Below are 19,602 nucleotides of genomic sequence, written 5' to 3'. Positions count from 1 at the left end.
CGACGAGCTGGTAGTGGTGCTGTCTGAGGAGAGAGGCGATAGCCGTAGAGAACCCCGGGATCAAGGCTGGATCCTTTGGAGGCCGGGATTCGAAGAAACGATCCCGTGGGAGAGAGACGAACTGTATCTTGTATCCTGAGGATACGACCTCCCTGACCCAAGCGTCCTCTATGGAGGCCAGCCAAACGTCCCTGAAGGAAGGAAGTCGGCCTCCCAATTGGAAAGGCCCCTCGCGTGTCCGACGATAGTCATGCTGAAGTATCTGCCCTGGGAAGAGTGGGATCGCCAGGAAGGAGTGGGTCTGAAGGAAACTTTCTTTCTCTCCTGGCGAGCCTGCGGTCTCTGTTGGCTGGAGGAGTTGTCCGCCGTATTGAAACGGTGGAAAATCCGAAAGGGTCGAAACTGACGCCTTAGTGGAGGTCTGCGAGGATTGGACTGAGGGAGAAGTGAACTCGTGCCTCCGGTGGCGTCCTTAATAATCTGGTCCAATTGGGACCCAAAGAGGCGCACCCCCTGAAAAGGCAGGTTAGTGAGGGACTTTTTAGAAGACGAGTCCGCTTGCCAGGCCTTTAGCCAAACTGTACGTCGAATTGCAACTACGTTGCTTGACGCCTGAACTGCACAGGATGCGGCATCCAGGGAAGCGGAAAGAAGATAGTCCCCAGCATGGGAGATTTGATTGGCGAGATCGGCCAAACGCTCCGGTTGCGCCTTATCTAAGACGCCTTGACGAAGGTCGTCTGCCCATGTGGCTATGGCCTTTGCTCCCCAGGATGAAGCAAAGATTGGGCACACAGCCGCTGAAGCCGCTTCAAAGACAGACTTCGCCAGGGATTCTATAATCCTGTCATTAGAATCCTTTAGGGACGCCACGCCTGAAAGCAGGAGAACCGTGTTATTGGAAAGCCTGGACACGGGCGGATCCACCGAGGGAGAGGCCGACCAGTTGTCCGTGAGCTCCTTAGCAAATGGGTAGAGTACACCTAGACGTTTTCCTCTTTGAAAGCGTCTGGTCGGATCCTCTCTTTCCTTGGTAAAAATCTTCCCAAACTCGGAATGGAAAGGAAAAACCCTGGAGGGAGTTTCTGCCCGTCTGAACGAAACCTCCTGATCTGAGGATTTCGCAGGGGAGTCAGCAATATCGAAAGTATGATGGATCGCTGCAATGAGGTTCTGCACTGTGACCTTCATGTTTGCATCCTGGTCTGAATCCAGCTCTAAAATCCCCTCAGATGACCTGTCCGAAAGCGCTTCACCTGACTCGGGAGAGGAGGCCCGAGAGGGAGGCTGCTGAGAAAGGCTATGCGGTGAGATGGGACGAGGAGAGGAATCCGGCTGGGCATCTTGCCTGGGTCTTTTGCGACTAACGCTGGCTGACTCAGATGGAACAATTTGGGACCTGCTTGGCCCTGCTGAAGAGTCCAGGGGCAACTTATCAAGAACGGCCACCAGGGACTGAGACACCTTGGTGAGGTCTGCCACTGATTGAGATAGCGAGGAGGCCCAGCCAGGCATGGGGTGTTCACTCTCACCTGGAGCCGTAGATGGCTCCTGGACGGCGTCAGGCTGAATTGGGTTGCTACAATCCAGGCAGAGGGGAGTGGACTGGCCTGTTGGAAGTTTGTGATTGCACGAAGAACATGCAAAGAACTTGCCTAAAGTGCAGGGGGGGGGGGGGCAGTAGAGCGGGTACGATCAGACTTCGAGGTAGACATAGTGAAAAGCTGAGGTAATGCCGGAAGGTTGGGGGACAGAGGGCGGAGAAGGGTCAGTCTGCAGTGCAGAGCTACTCACGGTCCGGTGTCCCCAGAAGCGATGCTCTGCGACCTGTCAGTGGATGCAGGTCAGAGAGAAATCCGGCCGATAGACCTCCTGAACGAAAAAACCAGCTGGCAGAAGATGATCCGGTGACGAGCTGGTGTCCGGCTAACAGGCTGGTAAAATGGCACCTGCCTGAGAAAGAGCGCGCGTCCAGGAGAGGAGGGAGGGAGGGCGGAGCACATCGCAGGGTTAAAATTCACTGCCCTCTAGCCAATAGCAGGCTGGGCAGGTGAAGGACAGGCGGTGGGAGGGCCTGGGAAGAGCGGGAGAGAAGCCCGCTTAGAAGAAAGTGGCGGGGGGCGTGGCCGCGACGCAGCGGTAGGCCCGAACTGAAGCCGGGGCCTAAATTAGTTGCGGCGGCCGCCTGTCAGCAGGGGGTCGGCGCGGAGGTCGGAAGAAGGGGACGCCGCAGCCGCAAGCCGCTCTCAAGGGGAGGAAAGGAAAAAGGCCCTGTGCTCCCTGTCTCCAGAAAGGGGGGGGAATGCGGGGCCAGCAAAAAAGAGCATGGTGTGCCTATAGATGTTGGGCGACTGCGAGCGCCCGCATCCCTGTGCCATTGAAGAGGCCCCCTGTCTGTCGGGAATGAGCAGCCAGGTAATAAAAATTAAAAAAAAAAAAAATCTATACTCACCCATCCCCGATCCGTTACCTGGGTCTGAAGAAGTCCTGCGTCTCATCCAACCGACAGGCTCTGGTAGGCGAGTGGGAGGGAGACTGGCGACAAGGACCCCTGGAGTCGCTGGCACGTCTTGGTGTCGGCGTCCGTCTGGCTGGTCCTGCCGCGGAGAACTGCAAGGATACGGGGTGGCAGTACACGCCGTACTCGCAGACTCCATGTGGGAGTACAGATGTGACTTTTCACTCTGTATCCCTCCGTAGAACCTGTAAAGGAACGACGCACGACGAGGTAGATATGGGTTTAATGGAAGACCCGTGTCCACCTCCTACTGACACTAAGCTAAACTGAGGAAATTGGTGCCGGTCGGTGGGGTGTATACTGCGGAGGAGGAGCTAACATTTTTTTGTGCATAGTGTCAGCCTCCTAGTGGCAGCAAAGCATACACCCATGGTCTCTGTGTCCCCCAATAAGGCGAACGAGAAAGCAAGCTGGTCAAATGTAAATGTATTTCATGAGATGATGAACACAGACAGGAATTTATATATGTAGATTAGTAATACAATAAATTGGTTTGATAAGTAGAGGCCAAAAAATGTTTTCCGGTTGAGGCGCCACCTACAGGTCATTGTGTCTTCCTGCAGGTTTATGAAAATGAATGTTTAAACTGTATTTAGCGATAAAATCGTGGATGTGTGGTTTGTTTGGCTGATTTCTTGCTGAAGGGAGCAAGTTTACCCTTCAAATGGTATATCATGTGTGTGTGGCAAAATAATCAGTGAATGTTTACAAATTGTTTCCATATGACTCAGCATTTGTGTGTGGGACGAAGTAATCACTGAAAAAGCAGTGCATATATACAAATGTGTTGGTAGTGTGCTTTGGGGTACAGTGGTGCCACCTGCAGGTTTATGAAAATTAATGTTTAAACTGTATTTTGTGATCAAATCGTGGATGTGTGGTTTGTTTGGTTATTTTCTTGCTTAAGGGGGCAAGTTTGAAATGTTGTATCATTTGTGTGTGTGGGTGCAGTATGAACGGAGATACAAAGGAATCACCGAAAACAGTGTTTAGAAATAATAGGATAGATTTATATTCGTTATTTCTCTATGAACTAATTTTTAAATGTTTTCTAAATTGCACATGGAAACTGTTCCTAAACCCCAGCAAAGATAAGGGGTTTGTCACCTCGTAGCAATGCTGCTGGACTTTATGAAGAACTTTATTAAGATCCTTGTTGAGCTGCTCCAGTTCTAGCACAATGGTGGCGTATCGCCTCTGGAACTCGATGCCGATCGGTGCAGAGTAGGATTTCTATGAAAGAAAAAGTAAAAAAAAAAAAAAAAAAAAATGATGCACGAGTTACAGAAGCTGTAATGTTGGAGTCATCACTCATCCACACTATCAGAGAGCTGGGAAAGAAAAAAGCCAACCTTATATTAGTACTTTCTCAATGGTAATTCCTAAAGGGCCTCGTTACTAATAGACGGTCAGTGACCGTTCGGCTAATTGTACTATGGCCTTTACAGTGGCACAGATCTTTTTCTGCCGAGATCGGTGGTCTGCTCTATGATTCGGCCAGAATGACTTTTCAGTAGATCTTACAGCAACTTCCGGTATATCTGCAGTCAGTCGACACATGTAAAGTTGTTATTTTTGGTGTTTAAAAAAAAACAAACAACAAAACCAACAAACACAAAAAGTGCGACATCCATATAGGACTTCCGGTATAAGGCCTCCATATACAAGTAGGTTAAAAAAAAGTAAGAAGTATGAATCTCACCAGCTTTTCAGCTTCTGTATTCATGTCTTTCAGCTTTTTGATTTGTTCTTTTTTGATCATCAGAATCTTCGATAATCGGGTCTGAATAAAAGAAAAATTTAGGAATTCTGTAACGGAAAAAATATATTCATGAGAGGAAAAGCATTATCAAAAGTGATGGCGTATCCCAAAGAGAAGCCAGCAGCTCTGGGAAAGGGCTGCAGCACTGGGAATATTGCTTTCACCACTGTGGACACTAGTTTACATTTTTTACGGGACATAACCCCGCTGATTTTCTCACGTCCTTTCCACTTACCACTTGAATGAGGAATTCAACAGGGAATCCGCCTATAGTGTCATTGTCTGAGCCGGAAGATTTTGTTTTCCAAGATGATTGTGTCAACAGGGGATCCATTTCCTTTAACAAGTAATAACAAAAGTACAGAAAAGTTTTTTTCATAATAAAATCTGGAAGTGAAAATAGATTGTACAAAAGAACCCTCCCCAAAATAAAATACTCATCCCCGACCCACCAGCGCAACTTTATGGGTTGTGACTGGTATTGAAACTCTGTTGCATCAAAAGGGACGCCAGAGGCGGCACTGGCCGTAACCAGAAGCAATGCAACCTTAAAATGCAGGTTAGGGTTCTCACCAGGATGGGGGACTGCACATGAGGCGGGTGATGTAACCGTGGAGGAGTCATGTACATTCGGGAAGGCCGCTGTTTTTGACCGAAAGCAGCAATAGGCATAGTCTCATGGGGCTCGTTACTCTGTAAATCAAAGCAAAATCCAACATCAGCGGTGGTTACAGGCGCCACATGTGATGCATGTACTTACTAGTGATGGTAAAAGAGTAGAAGCCCATCTGCAGCTCCAGGGCGCTGTGGTGTTCTGGCCGCTGCCGATGCTGGTAACAGCTGAACAGTGCAGTTATTGGACACCCACCAATCTCATATTGATTTGATGGTGGAAAATCTCTTTAAGCAAAATTCTGATAGTTCAGAAACCAAGTGTTGAAAATCTCACTAGCCCAGGATTTGCCTGAAAGGGCCGTGACTTGGATCAGAACCTTCATATATATTGGACAATCTGTGTTATAAACCCAAGTCAGACACGTTCGGCTGAGCGAACACTGCGTCTGTGCACTTCACCTACATTATACATTGGGAACTTTTTTGCAATGTTCCCATAGCCCTACATTCACCAAATGAAAGCCAAATATGTAAAGCGTTCATAAACCACTTTATGTTTTTTTGCTGCATAGGAAAGTCCTAAAAACTGCACTTTCCAGTGATCAGACATTTATCTCCTATCCTGTAGTGTGGCAATAAAAACCAGTCTTGCCAAAACCCCTGTAAGGCAAGTCCTGTATGAGGAAGATCAATGGCCGCTCAAACCAAAACAAGGCATCTCAAGGAGCCATTACACTTACCAGGACCTCATAATCTGGGATAGTATGGGTGCCGAGGCCACTTCTATCAAATGTCACCCTGTAGGTAGAATTTTGAGTATCTACAGCGTCTATCTGGCCAGTAAACAAGCCGTCATGGATGCCACGCAGCCGGGCTGTGGAGAAGAGGAGACGTTTACTAGTGGTTACATGTTCATGTATAACTATGTTATCGGCTGCATGCAGAGTTTTGATATCTATTCTACGGCTTTACTGCTATACAGCCGGCGCCAGACACACACCCCCTCCACACAGCCGGCGCCAGACACACACCCCCTCCACACAGCCGGCGCCCCCCACCATACAGTGGTGCTACCGACAAGCCCCCCACCAAACTGTGGGCGCCCGACACACACCCCTCCATATAGTCGGCGCCAGACACGCCCCGTCAGATTACCCTCATGCACACAGCTCACAGACAGAGGTAGCTATACGGAGTGAGCAAAGCAATGCACATACTGTCCATGCAGAGCCAGCCCCAATTTCTGAGCGGTCACACAAGGGCGATGCCCATAATGATTATCTTTACCTGTAACTTTTGTTCCTATAACCAAGGAAAGTGGGATTTCATCTGGGAGGTCTTTGAACTGTGAAACATCTGCAACCTTCCTCTGCTGCAACAGCCGGATCTTCTGTCGCTTTTGCTCTAGAGCCGATCTCTCCTCTTCAAAGAACGAAGAAGAACATCTACAGGTACAGAATATAGATATCACCGACCGAAGCAATCACAGACCGCAAGACATCGCAAGACATAATGAAAAGAATCACCATGATGGGTATCCTCATACAGGAATAATCCCAATAAAATCGTCAACTACATGACTACTATAATACTGCCCCGTATGTACAAGAATATAACTACTATAATACTGCCCCCTATGTACAAGAATATAACTACTATAATACTGCCCCCTATGTACAAGAATATAACTACTATAATACGGCTCCTATGTACAAGAATATAACTACTATAATACTGCTCCTATGTACAAGAATATAACTACTATAATACTGCTCCTATGTACAAGAATATAACTACTATAATACTGCCCCCTATGTACAAGAATATAACTACTATAATACTGCTCCCTATGTACAAGAATATAACTACTATAATACTGCTCCCTATGTACAAGAATATAACTACTATAATACTGCTCCCTATGTACAAGAATATAACTACTATAATACTGCCCCTATGTACAAGAATATAACTACTATAATACTGTCCCCTATGTACAAGAATATAACTACTATAATACTGTCCCCTATGTACAAGAATATAACTACTATAATACTGCCCCTATGTACAGGAATATAACTGCTATAATACGGCTCCTATCTACAAGAATATAACTACTATTATACTGCTCCTATGTAAAAGAATATAACTACTATAATTCTGTCCCCTATGTACAAGAATATAACTACTATAATACTGTCCCCTATGTACAAGAATATAACTACTATAATACTGTCCCCTATGTACAAGAATATAACTACTATAATACTGTCCCCTATGTTCAAGTATATAACTACTATTATACTGCTCCTATCTACAAGAATATAACTACTATTATACTGCTCCTATGTACAAGAATATAACTACTATAATACTGCCCCTATGTACAAGAATATAACTACTATAATACTGCCCCTATGTACAAGAATATAACTACTATAATACTGCCCCCTATGTACAAGAATATACTATAATACTGCCCCCTATGTACAAGAATATAACTACTATAATACGGCCCCCTATGTACAAGAATATAACTACTATAATACGGCCCCCTATGTACAAGAATATAACTACTATAATACTGTCCCCTATGTTCAAGTATATAACTACTATTATACTGCTCCTATCTACAAGAATATAACTACTATTATACTGCTCCTATGTACAAGAATATAACTACTATAATACTGCCCCCTATGTTCAAGAATATAACTACTATAATACTGCCCCCTATGTACAAGAATATAACTACTATAATACTGTCCCCTATGTACAAGAATATAACTACTATAATACTGTCCCCTATGTTCAAGTATATAACTATTATACTGCTCCTATCTACAAGAATATAACTACTATTATACTGCTCCTATGTACAAGAATATAACTACTATAATACTGCCCCTATGTACAAGAATATAACTACTATAATACTGCCCCCTATGTACAAGAATATACTATAATACTGCCCCCTATGTACAAGAATATAACTACTATAATACGGCCCCCTATGTACAAGAATATAACTACTATAATACGGCCCCCTATGTACAAGAATATAACTACTATAATACTGTCCCCTATGTACAAGAATATAACTACTATAATACTGTCCCCTATGTACAAGAATATAACTACTATAATACTGTCCCCTATGTTCAAGAATATAACTACTATTATACTGCCCCTATGTACAAGAATATAACTACTATAATACTGCCCCTATGTACAAGAATATAACTACTATAGTACTACCCCTATGTACAAGAATATAACTACTATAATACTGCTCCCTATGTATAAGAATATGGGTATGTGCACACGCTGTGGATTCACCTGTGGATTTTTTCACGCAGATTTGCAGGTAAAACCGCAGGTAAAGTGACCTGTGGTTTTCCTGCGGATTTGCTAGCGGTTTTCCCCTGTGGAATGACACCTGAACAATGGAACAGGCAGCAAACCGCTGCGGAATCCGCAGAAAGAATTGACATGCTGCGGATTTAAAACCGCAGCAAATCCGCACGGAAAAATCCGCAGCATGTGCACTGCGGATTTGAAATCTCATTGGCTAACATTGTACTGTACACTGTCTGCGGAACTGCTGCGGATCCGCAGCGTGTGCACAGACCTTATAACTACTATAATACTGCCCCAATGTACAAGAATATACAGTACCTTGCGAAAGTATTCGGCCCCCTGGAACTTTTCAACCTTTTCCCACATATGCTTCAAACACAAAGATACCAAATGTAAATTTTTGGTGAAGAATCAACAAGTGGGACACAATTGTGAAGTTGAACGAAATTTATTGGTTATTATACGTTTTTGTGGAAATTCAAAAACTGAAAAGTGGGGCGTGCAATATTATTTGGCCCCTTTAACTTAATACTTTGTTGCGCCACCTTTTCCTGTGATTACAGCTGCAGTCGCTTGGGGTATGTCTATCAGTTTTGTACATCGAGAGACTGAAATTCTCGCCCATTCTTCCTTGGCAAACAGCTCGAGCTCAGTGAGGTTGGATGGAGATCGTTTGTGAACAGCAGTTTTCAGCTCTTTCCACAGATTCTCGATTGGATTCAGGTCTGGACTTTGACTTGGCCATTCCAACACCTGGATACATTTATTTGTGAACCATTCCACTGAAGATTTTGCTTTATGTTTGGGATCATTGTTTTGTTGGAAGACAAATCTCCGTCCCAATCTCAGGCCTTTTGCAGACTCCAACAGGTTTTCTTCAAGAATGGTCCTGTATTTGTCTCCATCCATCTTCCCATCAATTTTAACCATCTTCCTTGTCCCTGCTGAAGAAAAGCAGGCCCAAACCATGATGCTGCCACCACCATGTTTGACAGTGGGGATGGTGTGTTCAGAGTGATGAGCTGTGTCGCCTTTACGCCAAACATATCGTTTGGCATTGTTGCCAAAAAGTTGGATTTTGGTTTAGTCTGACCAGAGCACCTTCATCCACATGTTTGGTGTGTCTTCCAGATGGCTTGTTGCAAACTTTAAACTACACTTTTTATGGATATCTTTGAGAAATGGCTTTCTTCTTGCCACTCTTCCATAAAGGCCAGATTTGTGCAGTGTACGACTGATTGTTGTCCTATGGACAGACTGTCCCACCTCAGCTGTAGTTCTCTGCAGTTCATGCAGAGTGATCGTGGGCCTCTTGGCTGTATCTCTAATCAGTCTTCTCCTTGTCGGAGATGAAAGTTTAGAGGGACGGCCGGGTCTTGGTAGATTTGCAGTGGTATGATACTCCTTCCATTTCAATATGATCGCTTGCACAGTGCTCCTTGGGATGTTTAACGTTTTGGAAATCATTTTGTATCCAAATCCGGCTTTAAGCTTCTCCACAACAGTATCACGGACCTGCCTGTTGTGTTCCTTGGTCTTCATGATGCTCTCTGTGCTTCAAACAGAACCCTGAGACTATCACAGAGCAGGTGCATTTATACGGAGACTTGGTTATACACAAGTGGATTATATTGATCATCATTAGTCATTTAGGACAACATTGGATCATTCAGAGATCCACAATGAACTTCTGGAGTGAGTTTGCTGCACTGAAGTAAAGGGGCCGAATAATATTGCACGCCCCACTTATCAGTTTTTGAATTTCCACAAAAATTTAAAATAACCAATAAATTTCATTCAACTTCACAATTGTGTCCCACTTGTTGTTGATTCGTCACCAAAAATTTACATTTGGTATCTTTATGTTTGAAGCATGATATGTGGGAAAAGGTTGAAAAGTTCCTGGGGGCCGAAAACTTAGCAAGGCACTGTAACTACTATAACACTCAATCACAATGGCTACAGTTTGGCTCCTTGTATAAACCAGATACAGTTAAAGTGAAGCCCATGATCAGATCTCGTCCTGATGACCATGTTCACCCTTATGGATTACTGACATTTTCCAGCACAATTTCACTCAACAGATAGATGGTCAGTGATGATTAGTGAATTACCTTCGAGGTTTCCCCATCAGTCGTCTAATTTTCCCCCATTCCACTCTGGTTAGTTTTCTTGTCTTAAGATTTGGAAAAGATTCTTTTAGACAAACACAGAAATCATTATCACCTTCAAAAAGAGGCCTGAAGTTAAAACAAAAAGGGAGAAAAGAAAAATAAATCAGACCAATATTTTTCATTCCGTCCCGAAGTAAAGCGACAATAATCAAGCTATGGACACAAACTAAGCCTGCGAGATGAATGTAGTGGCTGCGAGTGATAAAAAGACATTGGAGAAAAGCGTCACGTTTTTGCTGTTACTCACTTGTCGATATTAGAATAAAACCACTCATATATACACCATTTATGCGCCTTGGGAAGTTTTAATAGATTGCGGAGCCTGTAGCCTATTTTCTGTGATGCTTTTTTCACTGGTGTGGTTGTGATGGCTGTAAACTTCTGTAGCAAAAAAAGTCGCATTCAGTAAAATAAATACAAAAAAATACCATTGCTAAAAGGTACAGTCAGATGGTACTGAGGTAATGTGGTGGCACTATGGTCAAACCTTCATAGAGGTCCGCCTCCTTGACAGACAGCTTCTATATTGTGACTTCCCGCAAAAGGCCCGTCAGTCAAGCAGGAGGCGGGGAATAGAGCTGGAGTGACAAAGGCTTCAGATCTACCATAGTCTGTCAGCCAATTTCTCCGTAATTGAGGAACAGACTGGCCATGTAAAGGCATTGCTGGTCTTGTCTTTTAGAGAGCTAGACGCGTATAAAAGTAATTTAAGGGGTGAATTCCTGCTGACCCATTCTCTTTAAAAATGCATCGTGTGCACATTCTCTGAGTGCATTCCCACTGTTTTCACAAATTCCCCAACTCTATAATGAAAACTTGTGGTTTTTGAACAGTTTCTGGTCTAAGAACTCAGTGTGAATACACTAAGGCTGTGTGCACACGAAGCAGATTTGCAGCGGATCCGCAGCGGATTTTACCGCGCAGAAACGTTGCATATCCGCATTGTGATGTACAGTAGCCTTAAAATCAATGAAAAAAAAAAAAAAACAGCTGTGCAGACGCTGCGGATTTTTCCGCGCGGATTTCCTGCGGTACAAAATCCGCAGCATGTTACTTCTTTTGTGCGGTTTTCCATCTCCCCTGTTACCAAATCCGCAGGGGGAAAACCGCACAAAAACTGCAATAAAACCGCAGGAAAAATGGAAGAAATCCAAAGGAAAAATGCAGGTCATTTGACCTGCGGATTTCTTCCATTCTGCGCGGAAAAATCCGCAGGGCTAAAAAGTCCGTCTGCACTCAGCCTAAAGGTGGAGGAGTCTTTCAAACTTTTTTTTTTACTGACTTTTCAGACTACTTTTGAATAAATTACTTAAAAATATTTATTTGCGCTAGTAATACCCAGCGGTGAACAGGGGGATTGCTACCGGCCGGAGCATCCCCCGCTAGTACTTTGGACATCACTAAAGGTGACCCTCTTGCAACATTTACCCAGATCCTTTCGTGATTATTATTTTTTCTATCCACGCCGCTTCACTATTGGATTATAAGGAAGTCCAGCAGGGGAGCACAATAGGTATGTGCGCTATTTGAATTGAGACTAATTTTTATCATCTGCCAATTTCAGGTGCATTTATGTGTGCCTAATTTTACACACTGCTATGTGGGGGAGCGGTTTGGTTTTTTATCAGTTTATTAGTTTATCTGCTTCCTCCTTAATTTATTGTTCATTTTGCGTTATTTAGTTGCACTATTGATGTGGTTTTTGAGATTATAAAGGGAATTTATTTACACATATATATATATTTTTATATTGTATGTTTGTTTTTGAAGAGAGACAATATTGTGGGTATTACTAGCGCAAATAAATATTTTTAAGTAATTTTTTAATATCATCCAGATAAAAGGTGGCATTATCTGTTAATTTGCAGCTGTCATACCCTCATGCAGCGCCACTGGTTTTTATAAGAATTTTTTTTACTTTTGAATAAAAACTGCTTAAAATACCCTGCGTGCACATATTTTTTCCACGCATACAAGAAAAAAAGCTATCTTTTTTTGTTTTTCTCTCTTTACCCCAAGTTATTTTTTTGTATGGGGAAAAATATTACTATAATAGAAATAAAAAAAAAGTAAAAATAATTAAAATCACAGATAGATTTTTCGCAAATAATGGGTAAGGGTTCTGTGAAAAAAAAACAAAAAACTAAAAATGGATGTCTAAATGAGGTCTTGAAAGCAGAGGGTGCAATCACTAATGAAACTCAATGGCAAAAATCATTTTTAACCCTAAATAGGGGTTTAGGTGTAAAAAAATGCCCCCATGTGGTGTCCATATCCTTTTTTAAAGCTGTGACCACAATGTGCAATCTTTAGCGGAACTAAGTAGTCAAGATCCTGGCAAAGAGGTGAAGGAAATTGGAGCCGCTGAAGGGAAAATATATCACATAAAGGACAGCCAGTTAAATGACCGTCCTTGTAAAATAAGAGGGTCTTGTAAAGGAAGAGAGGTGTCCTCATTACATATGGGGTCTTCAAATTACATCCCCTTTAAGGAATCCCTATTTAGGACCTTCGGCAGACAGAATGCAAACCGTGCTGGAGATAAGGACTCAATGGGTGAATGCGGGTTACCTGCGGCGTCAGCGTTGTTTTCTGGTTCCTTTTTGGCGATCTGGTGTTTATCTGCCGATCTTCCTCGTCACTTATGAGTCTGCTCCTTTTAGAGCTCCGGGGTGTCTAGAGAAATGACATCATATTAGGCATGACAGCAGGAGAAAGGAGAAGTTTAGGGGGGTACTGAGAGCAGGGATCCCTTCCAAAGGGGTCTTTTCAGGCAGTCTCGCCCTTCAAGCCTAGCATCGCACCAATGTAAACTCTAATGCTCACTATTAAAGGGTTAATCTGACTACTGACAACGATATTCCGACTCGATGTTACAGGCAACAAGATTTTATTTTTCATAAATGAGATCCAAACTTTTTCCTCTACTCACATCCGCTACTCACCAGCTGCTCAGTGACCGGGCTGTTACCACCTTTCCAGCTCAGGGTTTTTTGAGGCGAGAACTTTTCATTCCACGTAGTCGATAAACTTCCTTCTGTATATAAACCAAGAAGAGTTTTTTTTTGTACCATTACTACGCAGATTATATTCACACTTGACAGATTTATAATATTTGCAGAATCTGGAAAATCCACAGTGAATCACGAGAGTAAAACTTTAGAGGGGACTCCGCAGTGAACCAGAGTCACGTGCCCTAAATACTCAGGATCAGCCGAGGTTTCAAAGGTTGGACCCCAAGGAACCCAGAGTGCGGGCATCTCCTAGCCATCAGGGCTGTGGAGTCGGTAAGCCACAGTTGCGACTCCGACTCCTGGATTTTATCAGGCTCTGACTCCGGCTCCTTCATAAATGGCCAATTCATAACAACAAATTTACTGTTGTAAAATATTAAACATCGTGCTTATTCAGTTTCTCACCATCATATAAGTAATCAGACCACTTAGAGCAAAAACTACATTTATTAGAATACAATTAGAATATAGCAAATAACTTTTATAAACTTTTATAAACTGTAAGTAAATATGCAATAAACACTTTTATGCAGTTAATAAGAAGAAATCTATAAATTTGTCCTCAGAAAAAGTATTGCCTCTGTCAGATCCTCCTTCATGGATGCCCTCAAATCTGATCTAATTATTTTGAGAGCAGAGAACAACCTCTCTACACTAACTTGTGTTGGTGGCAAAGCAGTAACCACTCGGGCAACATCTCTGACAATGTCAGGATACAGAGGAATCACTTGTTGCACTGTTATTTTTGATGAACGGTCAAATTTCTCAATTTCTTTTAGTGCACATGAAAAATTCTGCTGAAATGTACTGGCTGTGTTCCTTGATGGGGATGACTCTTCTATGCGGGAACGCTTTGCACGGTCCTTGTGATCCAAATATTTTTCTAAATTAAATTCTTCATCAGTTGATGATGAGGGTGAAGATGTGGCAGGACGACCAAATTCTTCTTGTTCCTCCTGACTGTCCTGCAACCCTTTCATCCTTACTGCTATTTCAAACAGAGCTTCTTTTCCTTTACTTAGCCGTTGATCATCTAGAAGAATCCGATGCATTGGGTCTACATAAACAGCTGCCAAAAGAATGTTATTTTGTAATAGTAGCTCCTCTCTCCGTTTCATTGATGTAGCAATGCCACTTGCAATTAACCCTCCTCTTTGGGACAGGCGAAACATCAGGTTCTTCCACTCCTTTAAGAAAATACCTGGAGTTAAGTCCTCTGCTTGTAATTTTTTAGTCACTGTAAATGGGTGCTCTAGCAATTTTTCCAGCTCAGTCACCTGATTCCACTGACTTTCATTTAGCGTCAGTTGAGGGTTAGCCATGTCTACAAGAAAGGTTTTCAGTTCAACCAAGCGCTGAATCATTAAGTACTGCCCCATCGTGTTGCTTGATCAATAATTGCCCCTTTTCCAGCACGTCTCTTCAAAATTGAGTCAACTTTAGGGGTTCTGGCAACAGTAGCCAATTTTCTCACCTTGCCAATCAGTGCAGCAGCATGTCCTTCTTGCAGACTGTCTCTTATAGCCAGCTGTAGCGTATGCACAACACAGCGCATGTGATGAATGAAAGAACATATTGACACAGTTTCAACAAGATCTAAACTATCATGTTGCTGTTCATCTGAAGCAACTTCAGTTTGCTCCTCAGTTTCAATACTGTGTTCCTCTATTTCAAACATTTCTGTGTCTGTGGACCCAGAATGTTCTTCTAGCTGCTGGTCACCATCATTACTCTCTTTCATTAGCTTAATAGTACTTATCATATTTGAAGCATTGTTAGTTACGACAGAAAGAACTTGCTCTTTTTTAAGTTCATAGTCTTGCAGAACCTTTTCCACCAAGACCTGGAGAAACTCACTGGTGTGATGAGCTTTGGTGTCTTTTACTGCCAATGTCTTGGTAACTATTTCATTTTTGTCACAAACAAAATCGGACATTGATGGCAAAATAGTTCACTCTGTGACGTGTGCAGGCATCCATTTTAAGAAACAGAAAGCGTCCCTTGAGAGTTTTTTTAAGTTCTTCCTTTTGTTTAAAAGCTTCTTCGATTACTAATTTTCTAATACTCTCTCTCTCCAGAGAAACACCAAGCTTGCGGGCCATTTCCCCATTCAGACACATAAAAGCTGGTCGTGAAAATAATGAAATAGGCACACTATCCTTTACAACAAGCTCTATGATCTGTTTTTTAAATGTATCTACTGTCATTGTCACAATAACTTTGTCACTGACAAAATATCTTGCAACTGATGGCTGCAAAGTTCTCTGCTCCTTTGTTTGGCTGGAAGAGCTGGGCACTGGTTCATTGGTTTGGATGCAGTCTTTCTCATCCACTGCTTTCAGTACTTCTGGATGAAAGCGCTGTAAATGTCTCTTTAGATTAGAAGCTCTGGTAGGAGCATTTTTATCTTTGCCTGAATATGCACTCATCTTGGCTTCACAGCATTTGTTTTCGTCTGGATCATTTGTCATACACTGACAGACATAGTGTTTTCTATCTTGAGTGATGGTGAAATGTTCAAATACAGCTGATTTAATGTGATGCTTCTTTGACATTCTCAGGTTTTTAATTCTGCATTCACAATCCAAATGACAATTGTTTTTCCTAAAAACAATTGTACAAAATTATTGCCAGGTCGTACAACTGATATAGTGGTCAGTAATACTGTTATTATTCCTCATGTACTCACAGTTAACTGATGCAAAGTTTGTTGAAAGGATAATACTTCTTACAGTCTTCCTCTTCTGAGTAGCAGGCAGCTGTGAGATGCTTGGAAGACGCACACCTAGTATGATCTAGTCTAGAGGAGGAGCTTTACTACTAAGAATTTGCAACACATTTTCACTTTGTTTCATACATTGTAAGTAGGGGGGTTGGGGCAGCATGAGGTTAACCAAGTATAAGATTAGATAAGGGCAGTGGAGAACATTGACACACAAGAAGTAAGAAATGTCTCTATCTCCAGCAGAACTGCTTATCACTGTTGTTCATAGTTTGATAGAACATATATATTTGAGTAACATTTATAAAATTCATATGAAAGTTCAATTATGAAATATTAATACATTTTTTTTAAAGCTGGAGTCGGAGGCGGTACATTTCTACCGACTCCAACCAAAACTAACTCCGACTCCACAGCCCTGCTAGCTATGTGCCATAGATTCATAAGATGGTAAAACCCCTTTAATGATAGGAAAATGTAATTTAATGTTTGTTAAAGGGACTATCCAGGCATGCGCTGACATCGATGGTTGAGAGACAACTACCTGCTGGCCGGCCGACGCTCAGTATCTTGCAAACATCCCATTAACCAGAACAGAAGCGGTGGCAAAGTGCAGACCCCTGGAGCCTATAGAGGGATACGACACGCATCCCGACGAGCGTGCAGTGGGCCGGAGACCAGGACTACAAAACCTCTAGCTATTGTAAATTCTTTTGTGCCAAGACATTTTTTTTTTGCAGCCATTTGTGGAAGAGACTGCAGTTATAGCCTTTACTTTAAGCAGCATATAATGAATGATTGTAAAAAAAAATATATTACATTAATGGGGTCTTATCCGCTCACAGAATGAGCAACAATACAAAGTGCTTGCAAAAAACGAGCAAATCTTATTAAAAATTCTCTCCATTCTCAAAAACGGAGGGAATTGTAATTCTAGCGGGTAAAGCTTGTTGTCTAGGGTGTCTGCCACCACTGCAGTCTATCAGCGATGGATGGTCTCTTGGCCCACGAGTCAGCGTCCACACCTCCCCCCACAGTCAGCATCTGCACCCCCCTACTCTGCGCCCCCACACCAGTCAGCGTCTGCACCCCCCTAGTCTGCGCCCCCACACCAGCCAGCGTCCACTATTCCCCCACCAGTGTCTGTGCCCCCCACCAGCCAGCGTCTACACCACCTACAGTCCTCGGCCCGCCGCCAGCCAGTGTGCCCGTTACCCACCAGTCAGTGTCCACACCACCCTACAGTTCATGCCTCCCTCAACCCCCCCGCCAGCCAGCGTCCGAGCCTCCCCCACCTTCAGGCAACTGGCTCAGCACCCCCCCCCCCCTTGACGTCCGAGTAACCCCTCCTTGACGTCCAACCCCCCCCCCCGCCAACCGGCGTGACACACCCCTCTCCGCCAACAGGCATCTGAGCCCCCCCCAACACTGCCTGCCAGAATCAGAGCTCCCCAACACCACCGCCAGCCAGCATCCAACCCCCCCACACGCCTCTCATGTTCCAGTGGCAGAGGTCTTGGTTTGTAGTATCAGAGAACGCATAGTTCAGGCCTTAAGTTCAGCCAGCCATTGGCCTGAACTGTCAATCTTCAGGAGCGCACCGGCCCCTGGCAAATTAGTAAGCCGGGAGGAAGAGGAAGCGCACTTTTGAGAACTGGAACTTGAGACAACTTCATGAAATATCTGCAGGTCTACGAGCTCCCCGAGTGCAAAACATATTGGGGTAAGGAGAATCTTACCTTTCAGACTGACGAGCGCCTTCGCTGAAGAATCTAAGGAGACAAACAAACAATACATGAAGCAATGAGCGGACCCCCGGAGCACACAGAGGATGGGGTGGGAATCATACACGGGGTATAACCCTTCGAACATCACTTCACTATGGCAGATAATGTCAGAAACCCAACAGCTGTAGGAGCTCGGGGATGCGATTATGGCCGGTATATCTGTGCACATAAGGTTGATTTTGGTTGGGGGGGCACTGATTAGGCATAATATCAAATTTTGACCTTCCTTATGGTATTTTAGCTGGAAGGCCGCTGATGACTTCTCCGTACCACGTCCAAGTTTGCCAGCCAACGGCGGATTTTGGAGAACCTTATGAGCCGCATCCATCAAGCCAAGCTCATCTGAATGGAGTAAAATTCTTAGAAATGTCGCAAAAATATTATGACTGTGTTTTTACTCCAGTCCATCGCTCTGCTGGAACCGCTACATGACTGACTAACCCGTTTACCCCCCCAGGGTGGTTTGCATGTTGATGACCAGGCTAAGTTTTACAATTCTGACCACTGTCATTTTATGAGGTTTAACTCTGGAACGCTTCTGAGACTGTTTTTTCGTGACATATTGCACTTTACGATAGTGGTAAAATTTATTTGATATGACTTGCGTTGATTTGTGAAAAAAAAAAAAAAATTAATGAATATTTGGCGAAAATTTTGCAAATTTCAAACTTTGACTTTTTATGCCTTTAAATCACACGAGATAAGTCACAAAATAGTTAATAACATTTTCCACACGTCTACTTAACACCAGCACAATTTCTGAAACATTTTTTTTTGCTAGAAAGTTATAAGGGTTAAAAATTGATTCGCGACTTCTCATTTTTACAAAACCATTTTTTTTTTTTTTTTTTAGGGACCACTTAACATTTGAAGTTACTTTCAGGGACCTATATATGATTGAAAATACCCAAAATGGACACCATTATAAAAACTGCTCAAAACCACAAGTAGTTTATTAACCCTTCAGGCGCTTCACAGGAATTAATGGAACGTGAAAGGAAAAAAAAAATAAATAAAATTCACTAAAATTTTATTTTAGCCAAATATGTTTTAATTTCACAAAGGTAACAAGAGAAAATGGACCTCAAAATTTGTTGTGCAATTTCTCCCGAGTACGCCGTTACCTCATATGTGGGAGAAAACTACTGTTTGGGCGCACAGCAGGGCTCGAAAGGGAAGGAGTTACGTTTTGCAATGCAGACTTTGATGGAATGGTCTGCGGGTGTCATGTTGTGTTTCCAGAACCCCTGATGAGCCCAAATAGTGCAATTGTTCCCCAAGTGACCCCATTTAACTGATCTGCTGTTTCCTGGTATATATATGTTCTACACTACATGACTAGCATATGCCGTCAGTTGTGTAGCGTCCGTCAGGTTGCCATATGAGTGAAACCCCTAAACCCTTCATCCCATTTTAATGTGGATACCCTCAAATGAAAGCTGAAAGTCTGAACTTCAACTGCATCTGAACTGTTTTGTTTAAAATTCATTGTGGTAATGTCTAGAACCAAAATTAGAAAGATGTTGTCTCTGTCCAAATATATATGGACCTAACTGTCTGCCTGGATTTCTCAGCATTGAAGACACTAAGAAATGGATAACATTAAAAACTGTAGATGTAGTGGTCGGCCAAGGAAACTTAGTGCAGCAG

At 43.1% G+C, this 19,602-nt stretch overlaps 1 protein-coding gene across 3 annotated transcripts in view; it reads right to left on the bottom strand.

The window, feature by feature from the left end:
* The window catches only part of LIN9 (lin-9 DREAM MuvB core complex component), a 37,887-nt gene that overhangs the window by 10,435 nt on the left and 7,850 nt on the right, over positions 1 to 19,602 (bottom strand). For 2 of the 3 annotated variants that reach the window (XM_073556382.1, XM_073556384.1), the window contains exons 2-12: positions 17,905 to 17,937; positions 13,375 to 13,466; positions 13,001 to 13,105; positions 10,677 to 10,810; positions 10,370 to 10,495; positions 6,183 to 6,340; positions 5,636 to 5,769; positions 4,854 to 4,973; positions 4,516 to 4,617; positions 4,221 to 4,301; positions 3,626 to 3,751 (exon numbers count right to left, since the gene is read on the bottom strand). In XM_073556382.1, coding sequence (XP_073412483.1) covers positions 3,626 to 3,751; positions 4,221 to 4,301; positions 4,516 to 4,617; positions 4,854 to 4,973; positions 5,636 to 5,769; positions 6,183 to 6,340; positions 10,370 to 10,495; positions 10,677 to 10,810; positions 13,001 to 13,105; positions 13,375 to 13,466; positions 17,905 to 17,937 — 1,211 coding nt within the window. The remainder of the gene's footprint in view (positions 1 to 3,625; positions 3,752 to 4,220; positions 4,302 to 4,515; positions 4,618 to 4,853; positions 4,974 to 5,635; positions 5,770 to 6,182; positions 6,341 to 10,369; positions 10,496 to 10,676; positions 10,811 to 13,000; positions 13,106 to 13,374; positions 13,467 to 17,904; positions 17,938 to 19,602) is intronic. The other variant, XM_073556383.1, reaches the window with a different exon arrangement.

This window comes from Dendrobates tinctorius, unplaced genomic scaffold (genome assembly GCF_039654945.1).
Source record: "Dendrobates tinctorius isolate UK_male_01 unplaced genomic scaffold, ASM3965494v1 ptg000232l, whole genome shotgun sequence".
In the NCBI taxonomy this organism is placed as follows: domain Eukaryota; kingdom Metazoa; phylum Chordata; class Amphibia; order Anura; family Dendrobatidae; genus Dendrobates; species Dendrobates tinctorius.
This window is presented reverse-complemented; position numbering and strand designations above follow the sequence as displayed.